Here is a 23,373-nt window from a genome sequence, read left to right as displayed (position 1 = left end):
TTGAGGTCAGGAGTTCGAGACCAGCCTGGCCAATATGGTGTAACCTTGTCTCTACTAAAGAGATACAAAAATCAGCTGGCCATGGTGATGCACACTGGTAATCTCAGCTACTCAGGAGGCTGAGGCAGGAGAATCACTTGAACCCAGGAGGTTGAGGTTACAGTGAGCCAAGATCATGCCACTGCACTCCAGCCTGGGCAACAAAGTGAGACACTGTCTCAAAAAAAAAAAAAAAAAATTTAAAAAAGAAGATTCATTCTACTTATAGTTCACACATGGTCCACAGGATATTAAATGACTTTGTTTATCTATATTTCAGCAACAGATTCAACAGACTACAGCAATCCTATGGTCCACCAGTAAACAGAATGAAACATAACTCAAAAAATATTTATTGCTAAGAGCTAGTTATATAAGTAGACACACTTTTATATATATAAAGTTAAAAAAGACTATAATGAAATAGAAACACAAAATTTTAATAAGTACATTTAACATATATATTTTTAATGTTTTGAGACAATAAAGTTTTTTTTAAATTTTTTTCTTTTCACTGACTCAGTTGGCCCAGAATTATCCAGGAATTTCAAGTGTCTAAAATTTTTTCATTCTGAACTGAGGAAGTAATGAGTATCCAACCAAGAAGAATTTATACATCTCTCCAAGTACCAAACTTATTTTCTCCAAGTGCCAAATTATTCAGTAATTTGGTTCAGTAGCTATGAAATGCAACCCAATGTGAATGCATGTGCTCACATACATAACACCACAGATCAGCAATGGCTTATACTTATAAACTCTATTTAAGTTGGAAAAAGATAAAATACAAATTCTTATTAACAACCATTAAAACACTCAAGCAAATTTTAATTGTCACCAGTAAAAATATGATACACAATTTTTAAAACTATACTTCCTTTTGATACTCTAATTACAAGGCTAACCAATTGCACTAGCCCATTCCATTCTTCATTGCTTCTTTCACTTTGTATGCTTCTTTCAAAATTTCACTGAATCAGACTTTACAATCTCAAAAGTTTTGAAAATGTTATATTGGATGCTAAGAAAGGTAATACTACAATATTAAACTACTAATCATTATAATTAGCTCATATTTTTTCAACCTTCGAATGTCTGAAAAGTCTTTATATCTTCATTTGTGGTTGGGTACAAAACTCTGGGTGGATGGTTTGGTTTGGTTTCTTCCTTCCAGTACTTTAAAGACGTTCCCAATGTCCTCTGGCTTGGATTGCTTGTAAAGAAAAGTCTACTATTATTCTTATCTTCACTCTTCTTCTGTACATGTGTGTCTTTTCTTCCTTGGGCTAATTTTAAGATCTTCTCTGTATCACTGGTAAACAGTAATGCTTTGTGTTCATTTAGCTTCTTGGATATGTGGATTCATAGCTTTCATCAAATTTGCTAAATTGCCAGCTATTATTTCTTCAAGTATTTTTCTTCCCTACCACCTTCTTTCTGGGATCCACATATTCATGTACATTGGGTCACTGGAAGTCATCCTGTAGTTCACCGATGCTCTGTGTATTTATTTATTTCAGCCTTTTTTCTCTCCATATTTTATTTTGGACAGTTTCTATTACTATGTCTTCAAGTTTGCCAATCATTTCTTCTGCAATGTCTAATACAGTAATCCCCATCACATCTAGAAGTCTAATTTGGGTCTTTCACTTTTTTTTTTTTTTTTTTTTTTGAGAGATGGAGTCTTGCTCTGTTGCCCAGACTGGAATGCAATGGCATGCTCTTGGCTCACTGCAACCGCCACCTCCTGGGTTCAAGTAATTCTCCTGCCTCAGCCTCTCGAGTAGCTGGGATTACAGGCACCTGCCCCCACGCCCAGCTAATTTTGTATTTTTAGTAGAGATAGGGTTTGACCACCTTGCCCAGGCTGGTCTTGAACTCCTGACCTCAGGTGATCCACCCACCTCGGCCTCCCAAAGTGCTGGGATTACCAGTGTAAGTCACCACACCTGGCCTCTTTCACATTTTTCATATCTCTTCTTAACAGGCTCATATTTTCCTCTACTTGTTGAGTATATGGAGTATATTTCTAATAGCTGTTTTAATGTCCTTATCTATTACAGCATCTGTTTCTACATTTGACTTTGCTCCTTATGAGGTGTATTTTCCTATATTCCTATAAATATTCTTAAACTTCATTCTGGGATACAGTTATTTGGAAATTAAGTTACTTGGAAACAGTGTCATTCCTTTGGGTCTTGCTTTGAAGCTTTGTTAGGGAGGGCTGGAGTGGAATTTAGTCTGGGACTACTTTGCCCCTTTACTGAAGCAGTATACCCTTTTCAGTTCTCAACCCAATTCTCCATGCAAGACTTCTCCACTCTGGTTGTTAAACATGAACTATTCCTAGCCCTGTGTGAGCTCCAGAAATTTTTCTGCCTAATCCTTTTTGGTGATTCTTTCCCTGCCTCAAATGGTTTCCTTACACACTGGCACCGATCAGCACTCAGCTGAAGTCTCAAGCGGAGTCCTCCACAGATCTCTGGAGCTCTTTGTGCAACTGTCTCGTCTCTAGCACACAGTCCTGAGATTCTGGCTGCCTTGGTCTCCCCATATTCCCTACTCAGGAATCCTGTCAAGCTTTGTTTGAGTGACTCTTCTGCTGCTGTGGCCTGGAAGCTCTCCAGGCAGTAAGCTGGAGCATTCATAAAGCCCGCCTCACTTGGTTCCTTTCTCTCGGGGGTCAGCATCTTATGCTGCCTTTTGTTCAAGGTCTGCAAATCACTCCATGTATTTTGTTCATTTTGTTGTTGTTAATTAAGGTAGGAGGGTAAATCTAGTTCTTGTTACTCCACTGTGGTCAGAAGCTCCTGTTACAGTCCTGAGTTACTTACATTTTATAGGACAAGTTAGAACATCTGATAGACATGAGATGATGCAATAAAAAGTCACAGAGTTTTTACTATTCAGTGAGAATGGAAGTTCTGCCTTTCCTTTTTATTTTCTCATAGAAAAGTTAAGTGGTGAAGAAATGAAAGTACTTAACTAACTACCGGTTTGGCCCTAGGTTAATCCTACTACCAACCCAGAATTAAAAAGTTCAGTTGATTTTCTTTTTAAAGAGTTGACATTTAAGTTACTTTCTATTAAATATGTACATTCCTCAGACTACAGGGGCACATAAGAAGAGAAAAGAAATATGCACCTTCCAAAAGTATTTATAAAAAGAAAATGAATTTTTGCAACCCTAACATAAAGTGATATCCAACAAGTCTAAATTTCATGATTTCTCTGCTGAAAAAGTCAACTATAAAAAGTCACTTCTTCCCTCAACTTGCAAATTTTTCTTAAAAAGAGACAGGACACTGCAACTTATCTAAAGGGCAATCATGCTGACAGCATTTGGCAATTAAAAAAAAAACAAACTATACACACTGTTTGGCATTACCACCTACTACATTTACCCAAAATTCTAGAACCTGACATTTAACTTGGCCCAGGAAAGAAACTTTGTTTTTAATGACTTTACTGTAAATTAAACCATACTTTCTCCTCTAATATACTAACATATTAATAGTTTGTAGGGAAAAACACAAGTGTACAGTTTCCTCATTAGAAAATGCTACCAATTACACCCTTAACCTTAACGCCTTCCCTTCTTTTCACGCTTCATTCCCCACCCCTGAAAATAATAGCCACACAATATACAGTAATACAATAGCTTCACAACAGCACAAACAATAATTACAGTAAAAAAATTAAATGGTAGGACTATGTCATTAGAGCAGTTATCTTTCCATTCCTCAGTTTCCAAATCTCTGAAACACGGATAAAAGCACAATCTGAACTGAATGAAAAAAATTGTGTCAAATGCCACATCTCCTAAACTCTGTGCTAAGATGCCCCACAGCACTATAGCAAACTCCCAGGAAAGCTGCATATTTTAAACAGAAGGAAACACTGAGATTCTCAACACATGCTGGAAACCAGCCAAACTATTAACCTGAGGTGCTTCAGAGTTGTCATATTAGATTGCAGTGCATTCCTTGGATGATATATATTAGTGAAACTGGGTTTTTGCTGGCTGCTGTGATAAAAGCAAGTGTCACCTGAAAATCAATGTGGAACAGGAAATGAGGATGGCAGTGTTCAATCTGTTCCAAGGTTTGAAAAGCTATTCAGGCTGGGAGCAGTGGCTCATGCCTGTAATCCCAGAACTTTGGGAAGCCATGGTGGGCAGATCACCTGAGGTCAGGAGTTCAAGACCAGCCTGGCCAACATGGTGAAACCCCATCTCTACTAAAAATACAAAAATTAGCCAGGCGTGGTAGCAGGTGCCTGTAATCCCAGCTACTCAAGAGGCCGAGGCAGGAGAATTGCTTGAACGCAGAGGCAGAGGGTGCAATGAGCTGAGACCGTGCCATTGCACTCCAGCCTGGGTGACAAGAGTAAAACTCCATCTTAAAAAAAAAAAAGAAAAAAAGAAAAAAGAAAAAAAAGAAAAGCTATTCAGCGCTCAGTGCTCAACAAGCACACACATCTCATTAGTAAACTGTGGTTATTTATGAAGAAAATAAATTTTCTATTTTTTTCTGCATTTTTTTTTTTTGAACAGCTATAAAAGTTGTTGGGACACACATATTTATTGGACCTAACTATTTAATAAACAGAACTATTAAGTATTGTCTGTGGCAGAGGGGTGTTGTGAAAAACTTAACGAGGCCAGGCACAGTGGCTCACACCTGTAATCCCAGGACTTTGGAAGGCCGAGGCAGGCGGATCACCTGAGGTCAGGAGTTCAAGACCAGCCTGACCAACATGGAGAAACCCTGTCTCTACTAAAAATTCAAAATTCGCCGGGCGTGGTGCCACATGCCTGTAATCCCAGCTACTTGCGAGGCTGAAGCAGGAGAACTGCTTGAACCCGGGAAGCAGAGGTTGCGGTGAGCCGAGATCACACCACTGCACTCCAGCCTGGGCAACAAGAGCGAAACTCTCTTGGAAAAAAAAAAAAAACTTAATGAGATAATAAGGTCACCATAAAACAATGAAGTTTAAAAACCTCTGGCTTAATGTTGTGACTGGCAGAATAAGCTTCCAGTAAGTGGTAGCCATTATCATTTCACTATGATTAGTCCTTTAACTATGCAGTTTTATAGAAAAGAGAGGATTATTTCGAATTCTGTAATAAAGATCTCAGAATATTATCCTATAGTATTATGACTTATATTTAGTATTATATATAGTATTATGACTTACATTGTAAGAAAAAATTAGGTAGACAAAGAATCTCATATGGACAAGCTGGAGGAAAACCAGGTCCAGTGATATGGCCTTGCTATTTATAAAATGCATGATTTGAGTCCTAATCTGACTCAAATTATGCTACTTGAAAAGTCTGAAAATAATTTTACCACTAGACAGATAAAAGCAATTCATCCTTACTCCCATGTTAGCATGTAATATGGAAAAGAGCAAAAGTTTTAATTTTAAGAGTTAGGAGTCCATGGCGTCACCTCACATCCCCATCTTTTACGTGACTTCTGTTTTTACAGTTATCCTCCATTTCCTATATGTTGACCTTTTCTTTACTCCATCTTCTATTTAGGACATAATTATGAAATGAATCATTCACTTTATTGAAGCCTGAGATGGGCTGTAAAACACTGAGACTGTAAATGTAACGCATGTATGTCGGACTGATGGCTTGTCCTTCTCCTGTGACAGTCTTTGTGTATGTGTGTGTAAACTGTAGAAAGACTAAGAATAATGAATTGTACACAAAGCTGAGAGACATCTTTTATCTCTTAATAAACTGTTTCCAGGAAAAAAATATGTACCTATTTATAACTTGCTAACCATCACACAAGCTGCTTAAACTGGTAGATGCAGCAAACTAGTCACAGAGCTCACCTGCTACACTGACCCACTATTCCAAAGACATCAAATTGCAATTTAATCAAACATTTGCTGTACAAATACTTTTCAAAACTGAGTAATGCTAAAAATGGGTACACTACTAAAAAACATATTAACTGTTATCTAAGGGTAAGAACTTTTTAGAAGGTGTTTTAAATAAATAAATGCAACAGAAGAAATAAATAATGAAATTATTTTCTATTTTAAACAGGTAACTTTGAAGGCCGGGCGTGGTGGCTCACATCTATATTCTCAGCACTTTGGGAAGCTGAGGTGGGTGGATCACGAGGTCAGGAGTTCGAGACCAGCCTGGCCAACATGGTGAAACCCCGTCTCTACTAAAAATACAGAAAAATTAGCCAGGTGTGGTGGTGGACGACTGTGGTCCCAGCTACTTGGGAGGCTGAGGCAGGAGAACTGCTTGAACCCAGGAGGTGGAGGCTGCAGTGAGCCGAGATCGCACTACTGCACTCCAGTTTGGGTGACAGAGCAAGACTCCATCTTGGGGGAAAAAAAAGTAATTTTGAAACAAATTAATAGTACTTATAGAAATAATAAATAACATTTATCACAGACATTTCAAATTGGCATTTCAGAAGAACCTTAATAATGTGGGTAATAGTTATTTCCAATAGAATTTGTCAATAACAAATCTAAATAATGTGTAATATATGTCTTTTATATCAGCAGTTCAGTCAGATAACAATTCTTAAAAATATAGGAAATAGGCCAGGCGCAATGGCTCATGCCTGTAATCCCAGCACTCTGGGAGGCCAAGGTGGGCGGATCACCTGAGGTCGGGAGTTCGAGACCAGTCTGACCAACATGGAGAAATCCTGTCTCAACTAAAAATACAAAATTAGCTGGGTATAGTGGTGCATGCCTGTAATCCCAGCTAAGTACTTGGGAGGGTGAGGCAGGAGAATCACTTGAACCCAGGAGGCGGAGGTTGCGATGAGCCAAGATCGTGCCATTGCACTCCAGCCTGGGCAATAAGAATGAAACTCCATCTCAAAGAAAAAAAAATACTCCATCTCAAAGAAAAAATAAATGTTTTATATATATGTGTGTGTGTGTATGTATGTATCTATGTATGTATATGAAATAAGTGTTATAGGGCTGGGCTTGGTGGCTCATGCCTATAATCCTAGCAATTTGGGAGGCCAAGGCAGGTGGATCACTTGAGTTCAGGAGTTCAGATCAGCCTGGCCAACATGGTGAAGCCTCATCTCTACTAAAAATACAAAACTTAGCTGGGCATGGTGGTGTGCACCTGTAGTCCCAGCTACTCAAGAAGCTGAGACACGAGAATCACTTGAACCCAGGAGGCGGAGGTCGTAGCGCACTGAGATCATAACACTGCACTCCAGCCTCAGCGACAGAGCAAGACTCTGCTCAAACAACAACAACAACAACAACAACAACAAAAATATACAGAAAAATACCTCATATTTTCAAACATAATAACTGCATGTTTATCAACTTTGTAATCTAGGTTAGTCTTTCCCTTACTGTCATTCATTTAATAATCACATTTTCTTCAAGTATGAGTAAAACACTACACTAAGCACTAAGACTGCAAATATTACTAAGACACACGGGCCTTTTCCTCAAGAAGCGCGGCATCCAGACACAGAACCTGAGCACATTTCCCCATGATATGAAGGCACTATACTCAAAGTGCTACAAGAGTATTGGCACTTGGTTCAGCCTGAGAGTTTTAAGAAAACTACTTAGTAGCCCCACAAAAGACAACAGCATTAAAATTCTGGAAACATGGTTATTTTGGATGAAATCTGCAAGCCAAAAAAAAAAAGCAATCCCCTAATCTATCAAAGAAAGGCCTATATACACTTTGCTCAGAAATGAGCATCACTATCTAATTATATCAGAACATCCAGGGGGCTGGAGCCCAGACACCAGTATTTGTAAAAGCTGCCCAGGTGACTATAACACTGATAATGTCATAACATCATGACCGATTTAAGCTTAGAATCCTATCAACATAAAGACAGTCTTGAGGCTGCATTAGTGAACACTCGGGTCCCTAAGGGGATCCATGGTCTGAGACTATTTTCATTGTATTTTTACTTGCAACCTTTTGGTATGTGCTAATAACATGAAAGATAAAGTTTCATGTTTGGTATCTCATGACACTTCAGCATAAACCAAGAAAATTAAGTGATTGCTAATCCTCAACACTGTATGCTGATTAAAATGTCTGTTTAAAATTTACTCTTTAAAGTAAAGCCAGGGCAAGTAGAGACTTGAAATTAGGAACTTTGGGTACATAAAGACCAAGTCCTGCTAAGGTCACTTCCACCACCCATTTCCAGGAAAAACACTTACATATGAGCACTTAGACAGCAACAAAACCAGCACATAAGAAGTATGCGTCTTGGCTGGGAGCAGTGGCTCACACCTGTAATCCCAACACTTTGGGAGCCTGAGGCAGGTGGAGACCATGAACCCAGGAGTTTGAGATCAGCAGGGCAACATGGCGAAACCCCGTATCTACAAAAAATTACAAAAAAAAAAAAATTATCTGGGCATAGTGGTGTGCGCCTATAGTCCCAGCTACTCAGGAGGCTGAGGCAGAAGGATCAACTGAGCCCGGGAGTTCCCGGGAGTTCAATTACAGTGAGCCGTGATCATGCCACTGCACTCCAGCCTGGGTGACAGAACAAGATCCTGTCTCAAAAAATAAAAACGAAAACAAAGTATGCACCTTGTGATACAGAGTAAGTTCTAGAGAAATGAAGGGAAGGCAGAGATAAAGGTGAGCTGGGGTGGCTGGGGCAGAGTCTTACGAAGGAAGAAGACCCAAGGAGGACCTCAGTGGGACTGACAGGCTCAGATTAGAGAAGCAGCACTCTAACAGTCTTGGAGGAAGAAGGTGTAAAAAGCAACAGTATAATGAAGCTGAAAAAAGCATGGTGCTTGGGAAGGCACTGAGGAAACACCAGATCTCCTTAAAGGAGATCAACACTGGACAAATAACAGGTTGAGGAGAATAAACTTAATCTTGGTGAAAAACAGGGTTACACTTTGCTTTACTATTAAAAATGATTTTAGGGCCAGGCACAGTGGCTCATGCCTGTAATCCCAGCACTTTGGGAGGCTGAGGCAGGCGAATCACCTAGGGTCAGGAGTTCAAGACCAGCCTGGCCCATGGTGAAACCCAATCTCTACTAAAAATACAAAAATTAGCTAGGCGTGGTGGCGCATGCCTGTAATTCCAGCTACTTGGGAGGCTGAGGCAGGAGAACCACTTGAACCCAGGAAGCAGAGGTTGCAGTGAGCCGAGATCACGCCACTGTGCTCCAGCCTGGGCAACAGAGTGAGACCCTGTCTCAAAAAACAAACAAACAAAACATGATTTTAGAAGATTCTACAGGTAGATGAATATGCAGAATGCACTGAAATTCAGGGAGCTGGGATTTTTGAAGATGAAGAGAACACATTGATATTTTCCAAGCACAGCTTCTGAATACAATAGGTATTTTTAAAGTGTGAAGATTTTAAAAGTGAACACTGTACAGCACAATACAAACCTTGGTATCACTCCAAAATGAAGGCCAAGTCAAATGACTTAAGAAAGTATTACTGTAAAGTTTATAGTAGGAAAGATAATGACATTCCAAGAGATTAGACATCCATTTATGTTAGCTTTATAGAAAGAAGCAATATTCCAACATTTTTTTTTCTGAATTACTCACATAGTCTAAATCTAATGAAAACAGAATAGTTTAGACAATATTTTAATATTCATTCTCCTTAGAATGCACATTAATGCCAAAATAAATGTTTTAGGGCCTTTTGGCAAAAACAAACCATTATTTGGCATAAAAGATGGCTGCTGGATGTTTTGGAAATATGATTATTCTTAGGTTTCCTAACATTGGAGTAAAGTATAGCAATAATTCTAAAAACTATAAGTAATACACAGTTTGCAGCTGAAAATGTGACTTGCTGTTATGAGTAATCATAAAGACACGTTTAGAATTTACACAAGATTAGTAAGTCAGGTAATGTCACCAAAAAACACAAGCAGCTGAAAAATGCTTCCCATAGGAAAGCAAACATTCGCCCCCCCGCCAAATATTTTTATTAAGAATTCATCAGTATAAGAATTACACTTGTATAAAAATATATGCAATGGAAATTAATACTGTACCAAGGTACAGTTTGATTTAAATCCAAAAAACAACTTGAAGTAATTAAGCCCATACTGATTGAGTATAGTCAATATTATTTATACTTATTTCTTAGACCTAGAGCCCCTTCTCCTTCATTCAAAAACTTATGTACCAAATATATATTTCTTATACACTGTTCTTTGCTTCTTTTCATTATGTCACTATCTTTTTCCCCATCAGATGCAATTGTACTATTTTAGTCAAGTTAACACTTTAACTGACATTAATACTCTATATGTAAACAGTGTGGTCTTAAGCTCTTCATTTACTGAGGTTGGAGAAAGCTTAGTAGTTTAAGATATTTAAGGGCTTATATTTGTAAGTATGCCTTTCAAACACTATTTTTAATTTATAAGGATATAATCAGTAACTAAACTAATCCTAACACTAGGATTATCTGCCTAATTCATATATATATAATCATATACTTTTTTTTTCTTTTTAATTTTTGAAACAGGGTCTCACTGTGATGCCCAAGCTGGAGGGCAGCGGCGAGATCAAGGCTCACTGCAGTCTCGACCTTCCAGACTCAATCAATCCGCCCAACTCAGCCTCCTGAGTAGCCGGGACTAAAGGTGCACACGACGAGACCGGACTAATTTTTGTATTTTTTGTACAGAAAGGGTTTCACCACGCTGCCAAGACTGGTCTCAAACTCCCTGCCTCAAGTGATCTGTCCCCCTTGGCCTCCTAAAGTGCTGGGACTACAGGCATGAGCCTCCACACCTGGCATATCTTACATTAAGAAAGAAACATAGTATTCAAATTAATTTTAATTTCATCCATCTGCCCCTAAAATAACTCAGACCTTACTAATATATTTTTATTGTGGTACAATAGTCCTTTTCTTTAAATTAGACTATCAAAATACTTTTTAAAATAATATAAAATCAATCATGTATCTCACATGAAAATCTAGAGGTTGTTTACAATTCCCTTAATGAAAACATAACGGCCATAACATAAATACTCCAACAATATTGGATAACATTAGATAATACCTACTACTATAACAGACCTACCAGTAAATATGTCAAGCAAGACATCGTATGGGTTTATGTGATATATGATACAAACTGCAACAATATTTCTTTGGAAAAAAAATTTACTTTTAGAAGCAGCAGCAGAACCCAAGAAAGCAAAATCCTGCACCAAAACTGGCATCGTCCTGCACCCCCCCTCAACAAAAACCTGTTAACAGAAAGTTTACAGGAAAATAACTTTGATTAAAAGGAAATACAAGCATAATCTGCTAGAGGAAATACAGTGAAAGGGTTGTCGGGCTCTTTTCTAAAAATGGTTGCATCTGAATTATTTCAAATCAAAGCAGAGACCATGATAAATTGGGCTCTAACAGATGACTTACAGAGCACAGCGACGGCCCCAGACTCGAACATGAGACATTCTTCCTTATGCCTAGTTTCCACTATGAGGCTGAAAGGTGGGGGATCCAATTTGTGATAGATCCGGAATCCTTTACTGAACGCCATTCTCCTTTCTTCGGAGGCAGCCCTGTGGAAACCAAGCAAAGCAAAGCAAATGAAGCTGATGTTTCCTCCTGCAGCAAGGACTGCAAAGCATCCAAAAGTCCCTCCCTGCCAGGTTTTGATGGGGGGTTGGGGTGGGGAAAAAACAGACAGCTCAGGGAGAAAATGGCTTGTTCCAAAAGATAAGTCGTCACTTAATTTTACCAAAAAGCAAGAGGAAAAGCTACCAATTCTCATACCAAGGCAAGACAAGGTTTTAGCACTGTAAGTCCATCAACGGTTTGGTTGAGTTTCCCGTTTAATTTATGCTTACTGAAAGGAAAAATTTTGAGCGTATTTCGTTCGGAGTTGTTTATCAGCTTCCTGCTTCAAGATCTGTCACTACGTTGAAAGGGAACCGATTTGGAAACTTCAAGCAGTTCCTTCGAGGGGAAAGGAGCGGAGGTGGGAGGGAAGGGTGACAAGGCTGGTTCAAAGCTCCTTAGGGGGCAGGAGGAGGAAAAGGATTATTCTACGCGACAGGCTCTCCTGGGGGTGGCGACGAAGGGCAAGGGAAACGGCACAGGTTACCACCGCCTCCCCTGCCCCGGGCTACCGTCGGCTCGGGGGACGGCAGGCGGGGCCGAAAAAATACGAATGGCCACCCGGGAAGAGTCATGACTCGGGGCACCGACCCGACTGGGGCTCCTCGGGGTCCCGGGAAGTCGACTGCCCGGGAAAACGGCTCCTTCTCAGAGAGACTGAAGAGCCGAGAAGCCCAAACCCTCCATTTATGCGCCAGAAGAGATGACCCGGCACCCAGGCGGATTCGGTTCGTTCCCGCGGGCAGGCTGACAGCCGCTGTCACCAGCCCCCAGCCTGACGCGGCGCCCTGCACAACCCGTGGTCTCCTCACAACCGCGCCCGCTCTCCCGCACCCCGGCTGCTCGCGGTCGCCCCTCACCGCTCCCGCTGAGGCTGCGGAGGCAGAGGCTGGTCTTGGAGGCGTCCGCCTGCCCGGCTGCCGGTGGGTCTGGCCGCGGCCGCTCCCCGCCCCCCGCCGGCTTGCTCACCCCTTCCTCCGACTCCTCCTCCTCCTTCTCCCGCAGCCGCCGCCACTGCCTCCAGAAGCGTCACTTCCGCTCCAGCAGGCCCATCTCTTCCGCATTGCGCCGCGGCAGCGGGCGGAAGATCCGCCCCTCACGAGGGAAGGGGCGGGGCGTCAGGAGAGAGATCACGCCCACTCTGCGCCTACCGGCCAGGCCGGGCACCAGCGGTTGGCCAGAGCCTCAGTCTCCAGCGACCTTCGCCTCCTGCGGCCGCCCCCAGGCCGAACTGCGATCCCACCGCCGGGGGTGCAAGGAGAGGGAAGATCCGGCCTCCTTGGTCCCTTTGCGTGGGCTCTTCAGAGCGTGAGCGCCGGAGAGGGACTCAGGAGAAAAGCTTGGGGGGCTGCGTATTGCTGCTCCCCAAGCTGGGCGTCAGGACCACCCCCTGCCGCCCCCACGGGCCTGACGGGAGAGGAGGGAGGGCTCGGTATGGTCGGCTCGCCTAGCCAACTAGGTGGCGCCTGAAGAGCTGTCCATGGTGTCGACAGCCCAGCAAATGGCACCGAGTTCCTAGTCTGAGTGTCGGGGTAGGTAGCAGAAGAAAAACTAATGCCTGCTCTGGGACAGTTCTGTTCGGTGCCTTTTGTGTGTTCTGGAGCTCACAGGGTGCTATCGAAGAGTGTTCAGGTGTATACGATGGAGAGTGGGAAGTCACAAACCAGGATCTCAAGGCTGAGTCCAACAAAACATGGCTGTAGGGAGACCACTACAGCTGTGGTTGTCACTGATGGATGAATAGCTTTTGCCAACTGTGGAATTTAGTGACTAAAGGCACCTGACCCTTTTATCGCATCCTCATTTTTCAACAAATCGTGCTTCCTGGCTAATATCAGCGTGTCCCATAGATTTATTTCTGCTTCCATTGAATAGACCTAATAAGTATGAGAATGAAGTCAAAGCCAACAGGGCAGAAAGGAATTGAAAACCTGAAGAACCCAGCACTCAAACTGTCTCCACTTGCCTTTGCTCTTTGTTTACCTCTTCTCCTTCTGGTTTTTAACAGCCAAAGCAGAATTTAAATTTGGTTATGTTGCAAAAATCATTTCCCTCTTCAGGCCCTGTCATGTGACTTGATTTTTTCATCCATTTTAGAGAAGCTGCACCCACCCTGGTTTCAGGACACGGAACTAAATTTATTAGAAAAGAAGCCACTTCAAGTCTTGAAGGAGAAATACAAAGATTCTTGGATTTCGTTGTAAGAACTAGAGGGGGTTTCTATCTCAGTACTGTCTCAGAAAAAAAACTGTCGCTATCAAATGCGTTGCTTGAGAGGTACCTTTTATGACAACTGAAATCACTCAGTTTCAAGAGGAGTTGGGGACTGGAACCAAACTTACTCCAAAGCCCAAAATCTTTTCCACCATGCCTGTGTGTCTGTAAGGCTACACTAGAAACGCATCCTCTCTTACAGTGTGAAGCATGGGTACTAAGCTCTTTTAGGAACAGGTGTTCTGCCTATTCCTGGTTCCTTTTTATTTGGAACTAAGGAGATTTAGGTCAAAATTTCTGGGTTGTGGGTTGGAATTCCTGCTTCTTTCTTCAAATTAAACTGGGGGGTAGCAAGACTCTTATTCCTAGATTGTTAGACAGCCACAGCTTTTCCACATCTCATTTTAGTCATGAAAAGACATGCCCAGAGTTTGAAAAACATAAAGGCAATTTGACTAGTGGCTTGACTGGTTCTATCTTCTTTTTCTCGTCCCTCTTTCCTATTTATACTTCTACTTTTGTTACAGCATTTGACAATAGCTGGAAAAATTTTCACTGACCTTGAAATGTCTTTGGGGTAGGGTGACTTAAAATATAGGTTAAGTGGCATACACAGATTTCTTAGTGAGATCCTAAGGGCCTACAGAGACAGGCTGACACCAACTCAACCCTTGAAACTGAGCAATGAAGAGCCTGTGGGAGGCTAAAAATGCTGCTTCAAAAAGATGTCCTTGTCTGTGAATGTTAATTTAGGTTAATTTGCAGATTTGATTAAGGGTCTTGAGATTATTTTGGATTATCCAGGTGGGCTCTAGGGCCCTAGATGCAATCACAAGTGTCCTTATAACAGGGAGGCAGAGGAAAATTAAACATGCACACACGAGAAAGAGAGAGAGAGAGAGAGAAAGAGAAAGAAAGTAAGTAATATGAAGACAGCAGCAGAGATTGGAGCTTGGCAATAGCCAAGCTATGTCAGCAGCCGTCAGAAGTTGGAAGAGGCAAGGAAGGATTTGAGCCTAGAGCCTTCGGAAGGAGCATGGCCCTGTTGATTCTGGCCTCCAGAGCTGTGAGAAAATACATTTTTGTTGTTTTAAACCACCCAGTTTGTGGTAATTTCTAACACCAGCTACAAGAAATCAACACAAGGCTGATGTGACTTTCCATCAGGAGAGAGACAGCCCCAGGTAGGTGTTTCAGATATCACATCCAAGAGAACAAAGTAAAGACAAACACCCTAAATTTTCAATGTTGATTTGTGAGCAAGTTATTTCTCCTATGGGTAACTCTCGTTGAAATATGCAATTCATTATGTGGAAACATGGAATTGTTATTTCCATAGGTTAAAAAAAAAAAACCTCACATAGTGGCAACATATGGCCCAACCTAATAGTATGTGCCAGGCAGACTATACAAGAATTTACGTATTTACAGATGATTAATGATAATCCCAAATAATCACATTAAAAAACTGTATCAAGTGCATGGCTATAAATTTTGACAGGTGATTACTATGTGAATTAGTAGTAGTACCTGCTTTTCTCTTTTGTCTGGCTTTTTTTTTTTTTTTGTCAAAAATGCTAGACAACATGGAAAATCAGGGAAATAGTCACAATCTGATTCAGTAACCTTTAACAGCTTCTTCTCAGGTTACATAGGCTAACTTTTATATCAGGATCAGGATCTGCAGAGCAATTAGTATAGTGCTCTGCAGATCCTGGTCCTAATATAGTATAGTATAGCAGGATCTGCAGACCCTAGTTGTACCTGGCCATGCTCCCCACCAATGACTGAGAAAGAAATGGCTCATTGTTCAAGAGAAAACAGTGGTCTTGAAAGACAACACAACAGTAGGTTACAAAGAGCATTAGCTTTTTCTTTAAAGAAATTCAATGTAACCAGTGAAGGATGAGATTTTAAATTAGAAAAATGGAAATCCTATGAATTAAAAACTAGTAAGCTCGAGGGCAGAATCACTGTGGGGAAAAAAAAAAAAACTGAAAAATAACTTGCAGGTACCATAGACAGGAAATTGCCACTAGAGCAAACAGGAAACTTGTGATAGATAAAAATGAAGTGTTTTCATTTGGAACAAGAGACCAACTGAAGACAGATCAAGTGAAGGGGGTTTATTTTAATGACACACAAGGATTCTTGTGGAAATCAAAGTGCCGGAGCCAAAAACAGGGCTCAACCTTCAAGATTAGAGTTGTGTTCAAGTTGTTCAAGTTGACTCTGGGTCCCAAAGCAACAGCAATTTCACTAAGGTTACGCGTAAAAGGTAAGCTTTCATGATCAAAATGTTTTTGCAAAGTAGCTTAGACTGTTTCTGCAGTGTTTTGTCAAAACTTTTCTCATATATTTTCCTAAAGATATTTAACAAGATCCTAAGAAGTCATCTGCTAGGGATTCTCATTGTACTGAATGATTGTATCCTTTAAGCCTCTGGAGTTAGGACTCACAGGAACCCAGTACAAATTACCGGGGGCTAGAGTCCAGAAGCAGGCCAGGGGCCCGTCTACATTGCACTTCGATACCAATCCCATATAACAATATTCAGCCTGTGTTTGGGCAGTATGAAGCAGCCCTTAGCAGCTGTGAACCCCATATCCATGGACAGTTTCAGTTCTGGAGGGCAGTCTTCAAAACATTTATGAAAGTACAAGACCTCCCAAACATTCAGATATATTTAATTTTTCTTCCTACATGTAGTGCCAGTGTTTTTCTCATTTTCATTTACTTGAAACAACAAATCAAATGTTTTGTCATAATCAGTGAATGGCAAGACTCCCTTTATTACACAGGTATTGCCATGTTAGAGATAAGAGCTCTTGTAACCATAAACAACCACTACAATGTAGCAACTTACAGCTTCCTATTTTATATTGCAGCTCTGTAACATTTGACCATTTTTGTAAGGGTTTCATGATTTCAAGGACGATTATTAGCACTTTCCATTTTTGGCCAATTCTGGATGCTGGTAATGTTACCACTGCAGGCAACGATGGCTCTACTCAACTGAAGACCTCTTGTAGGCAATGTGGACCATATCTGCTTTCCTACCTGAGAGATTAGCAAATTGGGTTTAGTGATCATGAAATTCTCTCAGATCTCATATTAGCAAGGAGACCCTGGTTGTACTTGTCAGGGCTGCCCGTTGGCCCTGCTGAAACTTTAGAACTGCACCAATGTCTAAGACTTTCATCCCTCCCTCCTTCCTTCACACAGGTGAAACCTGCCTGCCTGACAGCTTTCCCAGCCTCCTCCAGGCTCCCCTGTTTTCTCTTATACACATTCCCCCCCAGTAAACTTCTTGTACATTTAATGCCATCTCAGTGTCTGCTCCCAAGAGGACCCCAACTGACTCACGGGGCATTTAACCTCCAATTCCTTTCCTCCCTTGGCTGAGATCTGTTCCAAGAAGTATCTCCAGGACACTCCAGCCTGTTGCACAGGCCAAAGAAAAGCCCTCAGGCAGAGGAGCAAGTACTTGCAAGAGGACACCAGTGGCAAGAACAGGGACATGGTGAGACATCAACATCATTGGCTACAGTAGTACTAGTCACTCTTGACTATGTTGTTTCAATAGTTTTCCTTCTCAAAAACATTTGTCACCTATGTTGGAGTTAATTCAGAGGACTGCTCCAAAAGAAAAAACTAAAAAGCAAAACCAGCTTTATTAAAATGGTTCTGGATTTATCTTTTGAGAATTCCTTTCATAAGAAATAATGTCCTTAAGCTATATCAGGAATAAAAATGTTCTGCTTGAGATAGAAAAACTATTGGTTTTATGTACCCTACATCAAATTCCTAGTGTGATGTTTAAACCCATTCCTGAAACCTATAGCCTGATAGATTTCATAGGATAAAAAGCCTGAGTTTAAGAGTTCTTAAAAGCAGAGTAATTAGTCTAATGGGTTTGGAAATAATATGCAGTTTAAGGCCTAAATGATCTGCATGTGATACATATACATGTTTATATGTTTTATTCTACTTAAAATGAGGAATAGGTGTTCTGACTTTAATTCTACTTAGTAGGCCAGTAAGGTGTAACAGAAAATTCATCCAGAATGAATACTGTTTTGGTTTGGCTGTTTCCCAACCCAGTCGCACCTTGAATTGTAATAATCCCCACATGTCAAGGGCAGGACCAGGTGGAGATAGCTGAATCATGGCAGATGGTTTCTGCCATGCTGTTCTCCTGCTAGTGAGTTCTCATGAAATCTCATAGTTTTATAAGGGGCTTCCCCCTTCCCTCGACACTCATTCTTTCTGTTGCCACCCTGTGAAGATGTGCCTTTCGTCATGATTGTAAGTTTCCTGAGGCCTTCCCACCCATGCAGAACTGTGAGTCAATTAAACCGCTTCATAAATTACCTAGTCTTGGGTATGTCCCTATAGCAGCCTGAGAATGAACTAATACAAAGATGTAGGGATAAGATAAAATTAACAGAGGGAATAGAGTGCATGACACTGTTCTGCATATTATGTTCTGATCAAGGGTACACATGGGCCTGCTCATAGTCCCACTTTATTAGTCATTTGAAATGCTGCAAACTTAGTCATCAGGAAAATACAAAAAAGGATATATTTAAAAATTAATTTAATGCTTGGCTAAAGCTTAATTACATATATAATTATCAAACGATAGTCCTTAATTTCCAAAAAATTCCTCTTTTGAAAATCACAGAATCAGAAAGCATAAACTTTAAAACAAGTTCTTTGAATATTTACAATGTGATATAAACATTATAGAAGACCATGGATATTAAATTGCCTGGGTGTGGCTAATCAGCAAGGCGTATTCTTTATTGCATATTTAACTCACATATGTGGGATTTTAAATATGACAGACTACTAAAATTCAAATGCATGTATGTGCAAGCTGGGCAGGGAGTAAAATCATGAATGAGACAGGACGGTCAGCCCAAAACCATGCAATTAGGTTGTGGGTTTATTATTCTCAAAAGTGAAATTTCTATGTTCCATTTGAAAGTATGTTGCATATATCATTTAGCATTCACATTAAACCCACATTTGACTCTAACGCTGATTCAAGGAAAAAAGTTCAACATTCACTCAACGACTAAGTCCACAACTCAACTCTCAATGTTAAGGCAGCACAGCTACAGTGATAGCAACGCTAACCAAAAGGTAATGAACATTTAGTCACTTGCCAGCCCTTTTGTTACAACAGTGTAGTAATTTCCCTAAGACAATTTGCTACCGGATAATTTTCTGCTGTTAAAAGGCTTCCTCTGTAGAAAAACACCACAAATTTCCAGTGTGAAAGTAAATCCATGGTGGTATAAATATATATATGCATAATTACACAATTTACACTGCACACATCGTTTACAGGGGACAATTAACTGAGAGGGTTAATTTAAATGACCATACAAAATACTTCTGTAAACAAAGTATGACAGGCAGTAAACATTCATAGACTCCTAGAAATAATCTGAATTCCTTTCATTCTGAAGAAATATCATTTAAGGACACAGTATTGAATATAATGTTTTTTGTATTAAAACAAGAATCGCTATTTTACAGTTTAAGAAACTTTACATATATACAAAATTTACACATTGGGAATGGTAATCAAGCAAATAGGTTTTTCAGTCTCACAGATCTATTTTCCTTCAATCAAAGACTTAAATTCTTTCACATTGTGGTCACTTGCAACAGACATAGCATGATCCAAAGCTCGAACACTTGCAAGGAGTTTTACTATCTGTTTTATGTTTTCCCTAAAAGAAAAACATATAGCAGCATCTCATTAATTAGTACATCTAAGAGAAAATTTGCTACTGATTTCATGGCTATTTTAGAGCTTCTGCAATCAATTTTTCCAAGCACACATTTTCAAAGAAGGGAAATAGATATACAAGCTACAGCACGTAGGAAAAAAAAAAAAAAAGCCTGGGCGCGGTGGCTCACGCTTGTAATCCCAGCACTTTGGGAGGCTGAGGCGTGTGGATCACCTGAGCTCAGGAGTTTAAGACCAGCCTGGCCAACATGGTGAAACCCCGTCTCTACTAAAATTAAAAAAAATAAAAAAAAAAAGTTTACATTTATCCATATAAAACAAAACTTACATATGTTTAAATGACTAGCCCAGAGACAGGGGACCCATTTAAAAAAAAAAAAAACAAAATTCATTGAGATCAATGAGTTTCATTAATATTGCGAAAGAAAAGAAAGCAATCTCTTTTCAAACTGCTTCAGAGGCCTGTCTCCCATTCCTTCTCAAACAAGAGTCCTGGCTCTTTCAGCATATACCTGGAACACAAAAGGTATTTGTGTCTTTTCATCACTAATCCATCAAGATCCAGCGTAACTTCCACTCCACCAAAATTCACTAAATAAAGTATAATCTGACTTTCCTTATCACCCCAGCTAGAAGGCATTCTGCTTTCTTATTAGGAAGTAATCCTCAAATTTTAGAACACATTAGAATTACCTAGAGAATTGCTGAAATGCAGATCATCCCTGGCCCCACCCCAAGAGTTCTATTCAGTAGGCCCACAGTGGGGCCTGAGAACTTGCAAGTCTATCAAACTCCCAGTATCATGCTGATACTGCTGGTCTAGGGACCACACTTTAAGAATGACTGTTTTAACAGTTAGCTTAAACCACTCATAAGAAACAAGACGTAATATGACATTAGTAATTGTCTCATCTCTTCTATAGAATTGTAGTAAGCCCCTATTAGGGAAGAATTAGAATTTGCAAAACTTGGCAACCCACGTGAAACCTGCTTTATATGCATTGCACAAAGCAGGTGCTTACATAGCTGTTAAAGTTCTTTTCTGTAGAAAAGTAAACACTATTTGTTAACTCCCAAACAGAAACACTGTTAAATGTATGTAAATCAAAGCTTAAAATGTGATAAAACTTATCTAGTAGAAAACAACACACTGAGAAAAAATGTTAGTGCCAACAAATAACAAAATGGCACACACTAAGAACAAAATCAAATCAACCAAAATCTGACAAAGAATTTTACCATTAAAATCTTTTTTGTTGTTTTTTGAGATGGAGTCTTGCTCTTTCGCCAGGCTGGAGTACAGTGGCACAATCTCAGCTCACTACAACCTCTGCCTCCCAGGTTCAAGCAATTCCCCTGCCTCAGGCTCCCAAGTAGGGGGGACTACAGACATGCACCACCACGCACACCTAATTTTTGTATTTTTAGTAGAAACGGGGATTCACCATATTGGCCAGGATGGTCTCGATCTCCTGACCTCGTGATCTGCCTGCCTCAGCCTCCCAAAGTGCTGGGATTATAGGCGTGAGCCACCGCGCCCAGCCTAAAATCTTTAATAGCTACTTTAATTTTATTGTGGAAAAAATATCCAATTTTCTTGCAGGAAAATAAGGTCTGTTTTCAAGAAAGGGGAATGAGGGAACGGAAAAAGGTGTTGTTATAGGGGTATGACTAATGGTGTGATCTAAACAAAAATGAAACTTTGACATTACAAAGATATATGAAATTAAAAATTTAAAAAGACAATTCCTTCAAACTGCCCTAGTGCTATTATTTACTTTTTATGCTAGAGATTTATCCCAGAATTACCTGAATATCCGTAATTAATGTCCACAGAAAGGCTAATGGTTCATTCACTCTTTTCTTACAACCCTTGATAAAAATTAGAAATAAGTTGCTCCCAAAAAGCCATTAGTGATAACCTCTAGTTCATAATATGGATTAAGACAAAAAATTTCCCCAAATTGGGAGATAACCTTGAATTTACATCTGTATAATGAAACTCCAAACAAGAGAGTCTGAGACCTCTCTAATTCTTCAAAAAGGGAGACAGAGAAAACCACCATTGATTCACTCCCCTGAGGGGCTGGTCCTTACCAGAAGTCTTTCCTTAGTATCTTCATAAATAATATACTGAAAAAAGATAAAGTAAAAACTGCAAAAATGAAAAATTATGTGCATTTTTGGTAGGTTTATAATACTAAGTGAACATACAATTTAAACTAAAATATAAATATTTCTACTTAAAACATTTTAATACTAAATCTGGCAACTAAAACAACTCTAGTTTACCATTTCATTAATTACAAAATTACCTTGCATTTCTTTTTTCCACATCAGAGCACCCAATACTGTTTCTATAAATTGTATCTGCTAAGTGTACAAGGTATCGGCAAAAGTTTTCTAACTGAGAAATAGTCCTTTCTCCTTTCAGATTCATGAACCATTGTTTGGGGAAACAATTGATTACCTGTGGAGAAGAAAGATGTAAAATAAAATAGTTAAGACAGAATAAATTAAAGTATTAAAAGCGAAGTCTAGATAATGGGTATAAATGTATTTCACCAGAAGATATGTTTCTGAGCTACAGCAATTACTCTGAAGAAATATTCTTTTAAATCTGACTTCCTACGTTAACTAAACCAATATACCTGAATTTTTACCCCAACCAATGGGTTAGGCACTCAAAGCAAAAGAAAATCTGTCCAATATTTGAGTAAATTAGTAATGTAAAACTGACAACCAACGGCTTCATTTTCCAGTCTTCTAGGATGGCCTAAATAAACTGAGTTTCCTTTTTCAGCAGTTTTTGATGTAAAAATATGAGTGGTATAAAAATGAAATCACAGTGCCCCCATCCCCCGCAATAATTCCAGGAATAGGCATCCATGCATGCTGACAACGGGAGTCGAGTTGGCCCAGACTGAGGTTAAGACAGTAAGGTTATTATTATCCTGAAATTAAAGCTTTCATTTATACCTACAAAATATTAAAACTTTTACTAATATCTATAAAATATGGATATAGATGGATAGATATATATAATAGTATGCATTTTTACGTAAAAAAAAGCTGTAGGGGTTTGGAACTACCTGGGTAGGCAAACTGTCAACCTTACATGCAAGTCCAGTAATCAAAGGGGTTTCATGAAATTCTCAAATTCCTCTTCAAACAAACAAAAACTTAATTCATTTTAACTCATATGCTTTAAAACCTACGCTATGTCATTTAACTCACATTTTGGGCTTTTTTGATGCTGTCATCTCCATATTCTGAATTCTGAAAAGCCATGAGAATATATCGATTTAATAAACCATCTATTGATAACTCTTGTAGAGTTTTATTTGAGAAAATGCCATACCACTGAAGAAAATTGCCTAATAGCTGGAAAGAAGAAAAAAAAAAAAGGTAACGTGACACAATTACATTAGGTACAAAGTAAATAAGTTACATAGTAAAACACCATATGAAATACAGCAGACCCTGTCTTGCCAAAGTACTAAGACATATTAATACTTTCAAAGGTACAGATATTTCCTAGAATGGTTACATTTGAATATTCAATTTTAATTAGTCAAAACTGAAACAGCCACATGTAGCTAGTGGCTACAGCACTGGTCAGCATAGATATAGAACAGTCCATCATCGCCGACAGTCAGGGAGTGCTAATTCTTAGGTAAGTGTCCTCTATTGAAAATTACACTCTAGCTGGTTCTATGCACACC

At 39.7% G+C, this 23,373-nt stretch overlaps 2 protein-coding genes and 1 long non-coding RNA gene across 7 annotated transcripts in view; 1 reads left to right on the top strand and 2 right to left on the bottom strand.

Annotated features, from left to right (window-relative positions):
* Positions 1-12,731, bottom strand: part of SYNJ1 (synaptojanin 1) — a 104,614-nt gene extending 91,883 nt beyond the window's left edge. For 3 of the 5 annotated variants that reach the window (XM_011989040.1, XM_011989042.1, XM_011989039.1), the window contains exons 1-2: positions 12,637-12,731; positions 11,464-11,609 (exon numbers count right to left, since the gene is read on the bottom strand). In XM_011989040.1, coding sequence (XP_011844430.1) covers positions 11,464-11,609; positions 12,637-12,731 — 241 coding nt within the window. The other 2 variants (XM_011989041.1, XM_011989044.1) reach the window with 1 other exon arrangement.
* A 2,064-nt stretch (positions 12,732-14,795) lies between these two features.
* Positions 14,796-17,483, top strand: LOC105545963. Its single transcript, XR_001007023.1, has 2 exons — positions 14,796-15,065; positions 17,107-17,483. It is a non-coding gene; the product is annotated as an uncharacterized LOC105545963 (long non-coding RNA).
* A 981-nt stretch (positions 17,484-18,464) lies between these two features.
* The window catches only part of PAXBP1 (PAX3 and PAX7 binding protein 1), a 38,331-nt gene continuing 33,422 nt past the window's right edge, over positions 18,465-23,373 (bottom strand). The window contains exons 16-18 of the mRNA XM_011989036.1: positions 22,886-23,032; positions 21,964-22,118; positions 18,465-19,628 (exon numbers count right to left, since the gene is read on the bottom strand). Of these exons, the coding sequence (XP_011844426.1) occupies positions 19,511-19,628; positions 21,964-22,118; positions 22,886-23,032 (420 nt within the window). The 3' untranslated portion in view covers positions 18,465-19,510. The remainder of the gene's footprint in view (positions 19,629-21,963; positions 22,119-22,885; positions 23,033-23,373) is intronic.

This window comes from Mandrillus leucophaeus, unplaced genomic scaffold (genome assembly GCF_000951045.1).
Source record: "Mandrillus leucophaeus isolate KB7577 unplaced genomic scaffold, Mleu.le_1.0 Scaffold345, whole genome shotgun sequence".
NCBI classification, from domain to species: domain Eukaryota; kingdom Metazoa; phylum Chordata; class Mammalia; order Primates; family Cercopithecidae; genus Mandrillus; species Mandrillus leucophaeus.
Note: the sequence above shows the minus strand (reverse complement) of the source record. Positions and strands in the feature narration are given on the sequence as shown.